Source organism: Aulonocara stuartgranti (assembly GCF_965226115.1).
Source record: "Aulonocara stuartgranti genome assembly, chromosome: 15".
In the NCBI taxonomy this organism is placed as follows: Eukaryota; Metazoa; Chordata; class Actinopteri; order Cichliformes; family Cichlidae; genus Aulonocara; species Aulonocara stuartgranti.
Window position 1 is genome coordinate 34,902,002 of NC_138951.1, and position 7,795 is coordinate 34,909,796.

The 7,795-nt window shown below is 41.6% G+C and overlaps 1 protein-coding gene across 1 annotated transcript in view; it reads right to left on the minus strand.

Moving 5' to 3' along the window:
* Positions 1 to 7,159, minus strand: part of LOC309688817 (homer protein homolog 3-like) — a 54,068-nt gene extending 46,909 nt beyond the window's left edge. Inside the window, exon 1 of the mRNA XM_082504801.1 lies at positions 6,743 to 7,159. Within this exon, the coding sequence (XP_082360927.1) occupies positions 6,743 to 6,747 (5 nt within the window). The 5' untranslated portion in view covers positions 6,748 to 7,159. The remainder of the gene's footprint in view (positions 1 to 6,742) is intronic.
* Between the last annotated feature and the right edge of the window lie 636 nt (positions 7,160 to 7,795).

A 7,795-nucleotide genomic window follows, 5' to 3' on the forward strand; every position in this document is an offset into this window, starting at 1 on the left:
TTGCACACACAGTAGCTGGTATTTTGGCCCATTCCTCCATGCAGATCTTCTCGAGAGCAGTGATGTTTTGGGGCTGTCGCCGAGCAACACGGACTTTCAACTCCCGCCACAGATTTTCTATGGGGTTGAGGTCTGGAGACTGGCTAGGCCACTCCAGGACTTTCAAATGCTTCTTACGGAGCCACTCCTTTGTTGCCCGGGCGCTGTGTTTTGGATCATTGTCATGTTGGAAGACCCAGCCTCGTTTCATCTTCAAAGTTCTCACTGATGGAAGGAGGTTTTGGCTCAAAATCTCACGATACATGGCCCCATTCATTCTGTCCTTAACACGGATCAGTCGTCCTGTCCCCTTGGCAGAAAAACAGGCCCATAGCATGATGTTTCCACCCCCATGCTTCACAGTAGGTATGGTGTTCTTGGGATGCAACTCAGTATTCTTCTTCCTCCAAACAGGCCGAGTTGAGTTTATACCAAAAAGTTCTACTTTGGTTTCATCTGACCACATGACATTCTCCCAATCCTCTGCTGTATCATCCATGTGCTCTCTGGCAAACTTCAGACGGGCCTGGACATGCACTGGCTTCAGCAGCGGAACACGTCTGGCACTGCGGGATTTGATTCCCTGCCGTTGTAGTGTGTTACTGATGGTGACCTTTGTTACTTTGGTCCCAGCTCTCTGCAGGTCATTCACCAGGTCCCCCCGTGTGGTTCTGGGATCTTTGCTCACCGTTCTCATGATCATTTTGACCCCACGGGATGAGATCTTGCGTGGAGCCCCAGATCGAGGGAGATTATCAGTGGTCTTGTATGTCTTCCATTTTCTGATGATTGCTCCCACAGTTGATTTTTTCACACCAAGCTGCTTGCCTATTGTAGATTCACTCTTCCCAGTCTGGTGCAGGTCTACAATACTTTTCCTGGTGTCCTTCGAAAGCTCTTTGGTCTTGGCCATGGCGGAGTTTGGAGTCTGAATGTTTGCGGCTGTGGACAGGTGTCTTTTATACAGATGATGAGTTCAAACAGGTGCCATTCATACAGGTAACGAGTGGGGGACAGAAAAGCTTCTTACAGAAGACGTTACAGGTCTGTGAGAGCCAGAGATTTTCCTTGTTTGAGGTGACCAAATACTTATTTTCCACCCTAATTTACGAATAAATTCTTTACAAATCCTACCATGTGAATTCATGGATGTTTTTTTCACATTCTGTCTCTCACAGTTGAAGTGTACCTCTGGTGCAAATTACTGACCTCTGTCATCATTTTAAGTGGGGGAACTTGCACAATCGGTGGCTGACTAAATACTTTTTTGCCCCACTGTAGCTAGCTGATCAGCTCCATCCTCATCAAACTATATATTCATGTACGCTGGCTATATCCATCTTACATTAATTACAGCAGTTATCGCCACCTTAAACAACAAATGTAGATGGCTCCACATTTCTGTATAAAAGGATAAAGAAGCATGATACATGTATTGAAATTGTCTTCATGAGCTAGCTAAATCCAGACCTGCTGCATCTAACTGCTTTTTCAATTTCACAAAACACTAAAACAATAAAATCCCACAAGCTAAAAAAAAAAATCAGAGTTTGCTTTACTCAACTAACAGTTAAAAAGAAAAAAATGATGAAGCTGACACCAGCACCTCATTATTTTTATGATTTAAACATACAACTGATTGTCAAGGCCTAGAAGAGAAGAGAGGACTCAACTTTTGTTTCTTTTAAGAGTCCATTATTTGTCAGTGAAGCTTTCATGTGCCTGAGGCCTTTTATACTGACTGTGTTCACTGAGTGGGCAGAGTTGTGTTCAGCCAACCAACAACAGGTTTCTGTGAATGAGGAATGCTGAAAAATATTTCAGTAAAAACAAATTTCCCACACGAGGGACTAATAAAGGTTATCTTATCTTATCTTAAATGTGAAACTCCATGTTTTAAGCTACAAGCACTAAATTGCTCAAAGAAAGTGTTTCACACAACCCCCCCCCCTCCCACCCAAAAAACAGAGCAAAAAAACAATGAGTTTAACTTGAGTCAAGAATATCCACAGTATATTTTTACACCACAACATTTTTTTAACATTTGTAGTTATTTTAAACACCAAGGCTTAACATGCAAAACATGCCAAGAGCTCGTACAACACGATGCACTTGCAAGACAATCCAGCAGCGCATGGAACAGCTGAGCCGCGACAAAGTGTGTGACAGGACGACAGCGTGATAAAAGGGACACCAGGTGATGACAGCGAGGGCAGCACAACATGCTGACAACATTTGCACATCACGACAAGCATGAAACCTCCACTCTGCGAATCACATCTTACAGCTTGTTACAGTTTCCACAGATACCGAGCAGAGGATTAACACGATGGGGAGGATGAGATGAGGGTGGATTTTGTTCAAAGGCAAATAAATATTTAATGAAGCAGGGATGGGAGAATTGATCCCCAATGTATTAATACCTGATGTCTTATTTTGGAGAATCAAAAAAAAAAAAACCTAACTGTAAAAATTCACAATTTCATGATGTAATGGTGACATTTCCATTAATAGCTGCCCTACTTTAAATTTTACAAGCGTCCCTATATTCATACTGAGCTACTTTTTACACTTTTTTTTTTAAACCAAATAATATTAATAGATACCAAACTTATACGCTTTGAATACCCCAGGCGTTTGTAATTAAGCAGCTTCTGCTGAGTGAAAGGTACACACAGTGACCTAAAGCTCAGCATTAATTGGTAGGAGGTATCACCCATCCCTATCAGACAGAGCAACAACACAGAGACAGCGGTGTGTTTGTACCTCTCTCGGTGTAGCGGGTACATTTTACAGCTGGCAGACCACTCCTCTGCAGCAGAACAAGAAGGAGATAGTTCAAGTTATAAGGTGAAGCATAAAACCTGCTGATCTTACCAGCCACTGCTTCAGGGGGTCCACATCAAGAGGTTGGGACATTGTGTAAAATGTCAGTGAAAGCAGAATACCGTGATCCGCAGATCTCATAAACCCATGTTTTATTCACAACAGACATTTTACTATTTCAGGAAAAATATTAGCTCATTTTGAATTTGATGGCAGCGACACGTCAATAAGTTGGGACAGGGCCATGTTTACCACTGTGTAGCATGCCCTCTTCTTTTAACAACAGTCTGTAAATGTCTAGGAACTGAGGAGGAATGTTGTCCCATTCTTGTCTGATACAGGACTTCTCAAAGTGTCTTCTTTCTTGTATTTTTGGTTTCAAGATGCTCTAATTGTTCTCAGTTGGTGAAATTTGGTCTCTACTGCAGGCAGCTCAGACTTCTACTATAAAGCAATGCTGTAATAGATGCAGTGTGTCGTTTAGTATTGTCTTAATGAAATATGCAAGGCCTTCCTTGAGAAAGACATGTGGATGGGAGCATTATATTGCATGTACACTTTTCAGCATTATTTGATGCCTTTCCAGATGCACATGCTGCCAATTCCGTAGGCACTGATGTAGTGATGAGTGTTGATAACAAGCCGGATAGTCCTTCTCCTCTTAAATCCAGAACAGTGTCCATGTTTTCCCAGAAGAATTTAAAATTTTGATTTGTCTGACCACAGAACATTTTCCCAGTTTTCCTCTATCCATTTTTAGTGAGCTTTGCCCAGAGAAAATGGCAGCATTTCTGGATTATGTTGACATATGCCTCTTCTTTGCATCATAGACCTTTAACTTGCATTTGTGCATGCAGACAGTGATTTCTGGAAGTGTTGCTGAACCCATGCAGCGATTTCCATGAAAGAATCATATCTGTTTTTAATGCAATGCTGTATGAGGGACAGAAGATCATAGGCACCCTGTATTGATTTTCAGCCTAGTCCCTTGTGCACAGCGATTTCTCCAGACACTGAATATTTTTGAATTATATTATGTACTGTAAATGAGGAGACATTTAAAAGTCTTCATATTTTTTCATTAAATGCAGACCTGTTGCCAAATGTCATTATGGCAAAATGTTGTTTCCTTTCAGTAACACTTACTTTTTCAGCATTTTGTTGCCCCGATCCAACATTTATGAGATGTTTTGCTGCCAATAAATTCAAAATGAGCTAACATTTTCCATGGAAGAGTAAAAGTGTTACAATTATTTGGAACTGGGGAGGTTGTTGTACTTATCAACAGTACCAAGAGAACATGATCATATCCTGCACAAAACACTTCAAGGATCATAAATAAGATAAGATAACCTTTATTAGTCCCACACGTGGGAAATTTGTTTGTGGTAAAAACAAAGAATTTCATTTAGGTTAGACCTGCTTAAAAACACACATGAAAAAGACTTACACTTAAGACCACAGCTCCATTTAAAAATAGTACTTATACATAGTCCTTGTGTCATTAACACACAATAAACCCATTCATTAGGCTCCTCCAAATGCTGCCCGAAAATGCAGATTTTCTGAACCATTTTTAATGTATTGCTGTTGCCGAGCATTGATGTTGAATTAATAGAAACTGGTCATAAACTTCACCCTGTCTAAATCTGCAGCCTGTTACCTCAAGCTAGAAGGTGTTCATTATATCAAGACTGCATCTCCATCCATTTCCAGGCTACCCATGTCAGAGGATAAGAACAAGAACTCCAAGACAAGCAGCACGGCTTGAAAGCACCTGTGTGAAAATTCATTTGGTTTATGGACCTGAAGCGACTCTTAATCAAGACTCTGCTCCATCTGTCAAGTGTGCAGAAGAGCTGCAGGCCGTCTCTGGATATTATGAGTTCTGCAGACTCCTGTTTGAGAGTACACGGTGGCCCAGTGACTAAATCTAGCTTTTTTTCTCCTTTTTTGCCATTTGGCCCAGGTGACTGAATCCTGCTGCCTCTCTGCTGCTCAGAGGGATGAAGCAGAGTTGATGCCTGGCTTAAGCTCTGACAGTGAAAATGCATCAAACACAGGCCATCGGAGCAGATGTTTGCTTGTTTGTTACTGTCAGAGGACCATTTCCCCGCTGGCATCAACAGAGTGGATACAGTCTACTTTAAGCTTTTAGCGTTGACACTGTGGCACAATGCCACGCTGACTGGGGTTGGGTATTTAGTTCCTAATCTGACTTTTATTGACAGTAACACATTCCAGTGCACCCTCTCCATCTCACACATGGAAAACACGACAGCAAAAGAAACATTTGTGGTTTCAAAGCCCTGAAACCACAAATATTTCCATGACTTTGAAACCTCGAACCTTCAAACCTAAGAATTGAATGCGTGGGTGCTTTACAGCAGTTTGCAATCACTTTGTAAAAGTACTCCAATCACTGCACTAACACAAGTGAAATATTACAATTCATACTGGAATTTCAGGTATGTATAGCTACTTGTTGTTGGCCAGTTTACTTTATTTATTTTTTTAAATGGTAATTGTAAACAAAAAAAGAAAAGGTGCCGCTCAGGTGTGTCCTCGGACTATGCCCCGCCACATAAATGTTAACCTGACCAACTCAATTTTGGCCCTGGATCCAACCAAATAAATAAAAGAAAATATTAAGCTCAATGAAAAACTGTTCAAATCTGAGTTTCCTGGATGACAGTTGTCTTACAGTGCAGATTTCTAGTCTTTTCCATTATCACATATTTTCCATCCATCTTCTTCTGACTATCTGGATCCGGGGTCACAGGGCAGCACTTTTAGCAGATATGCCCAAAAGTCCCTCTCCTCTCTCCAGACACCTCTTCAAGCTCGACCCTGAGGCATTTCCAAGCCAAATATTTTGCTGGCAAGAAAATAAATGTTCTTGAAATGTATTTTAGATCACATTTTAGCTGTATAGGAGCACACGTTTTAGGAAACGGGGTCTAATCTGAGCAGTAAACGGGTAAATATCGGCACTGTTGCATTACTGTGCACTGAGAACGATTACATTAAGTAGTTTAGACTGCAAATAAATAGAATGTAAAACCACAATAATGCAATAATGCAGTGAAATCGGATCCTCCTGCGGGTGCCAGCTTATCGTGGCGCATCAGTGAAATCACATTAAAGATAAAAGATGATGCTCTCGTGCTTTGCATTCATTTAAGGAGCATCTTAAAGCGCCATATAAGTCTCCCAGAGGTTGGAAGCTAACAGCTTGGACTCTGGTAGTGGGAAGAGGGTTCAGGTGTATCTGAAGCCTAGCTGGAGACCTGCACGTATAATTGAACACACGCAAACACACTGACAGAGTTAATGAGATTGAGCGCAGCATGACACCAACAGCATCCCAATAAAAGCCACCCAGGATCCCCTGCAACAGAATCAGCCTGCAGACTCGCTCTTCAGTGAGGAGGAACAGAATAGAGGAAGTCTCAGCAGTTGGAGCATTTAAATGACCTCCGTGTGCGTCATCATAAAAAATTACCATTACTTTTAAACAAACCGCCAGCGTGACAGCCAGACGGTTACATGTAATGCGATTATCTTCGTTGGCACAGCGGTCAAAAAAATAAGAGTTTTGATCAAAATAAGTTGGGATCTACGTTTCAAATTAAAGACTCCTTTCTCGCTCAGCAGCTACCGGGATGTAAACAAAGAAAACAGCAGACTGTCACGTGTGAACTAACGGTAGAATTGCTCCAAAAGCTTGTACAAGATGCCGTCCAACGGAATCAAAAACCCACGTCGTCAGAAACGAAACTACTTCGTCACAAAGTTCACATTCAGCTTTTCTTTTTTTCTTTTTTTAAATCAACACTTGAAGAGAAAAAATTTCAGACACAAAACCACAACTTACCCCATGCTCCGAGGATTTAGATGTTATTTTGGAGGTTAAATCCACTCCTAATTTCCCTCTCGCCAAAAAGATTTTTCCTTTCCTAAAACCCTGGACGTAAGTTACATTTCTGAAAAAAAAAAAAAGACAAATCACTTCCGACTCCAGATTCCTCCAGTTTCCCCTCCAACAGTACTCCTCTCCGCTCAAGTCAGTTGCACTCCAGCCCGCCTGCCCTTCTTTGTCCGCGGGGTTTCCACAGCCAAGAACACCGCGAAACTGTCGTATCCGTGCGTAATTACGCACCGCGAACGTTTGGCTCTGCTTTGCGGCTCGGACAGACGGACGAATGTCGATGAAAAGTCGGGCAGCACAGTGCTCTTGGCTCAAACCTCCTCCAGGACTTGTGTGCTGCGCTCCCCTCCTACCACTGTGCCAGATCACACTGGGATTCCATTCAACTATTTCTGTGGGACCGCGGGGTCTCCACAGTGCCATCTAACGGGCTCCGTGGAAATGACTCCTCATTATTCCGACTGTTCATTTATATGCCAGAATAAGAACTATGTCAAAATGACATAGTTATAGCCTTAAATCCCCCGCCCCGATAGCTATTTACGACAAAAGCTTAAGCAAACAATCAGTCATGATGCGCACTGCTGCACTTGATGTGTTAATCTCATGTCAAACCAGATTATGGTGAGTATGGAGATGTTTATAAAGAGCTATATGGTAATCCCAATTATTTCAAATCAGTATAGAAATGTACAAATATATGCCAGATTAGATTAGAGCTTTTTTGTTTTGTTTTTTAAACTCAGATGCAGGCATTAAGCCTCTGAAAACTGAGAGCAATTGCTGTAGTTTTTATAGCCATATTGGATCTCCTGAGACTAAGTCTATTCACGCCCTCCTTTGTTGTATTTTTCCATTTCATAATTTGCCAAATGCTTTCAGTGCATCGCCGATCTGGGATATAGACAGGTCGGTTAAGTGCTACACAGTCGGTTTCTTTTTGGAAAAGCAAAACTTGTTTGCACCATTTTGCTTTCTTGTTAAAGTTCTATATTTCCC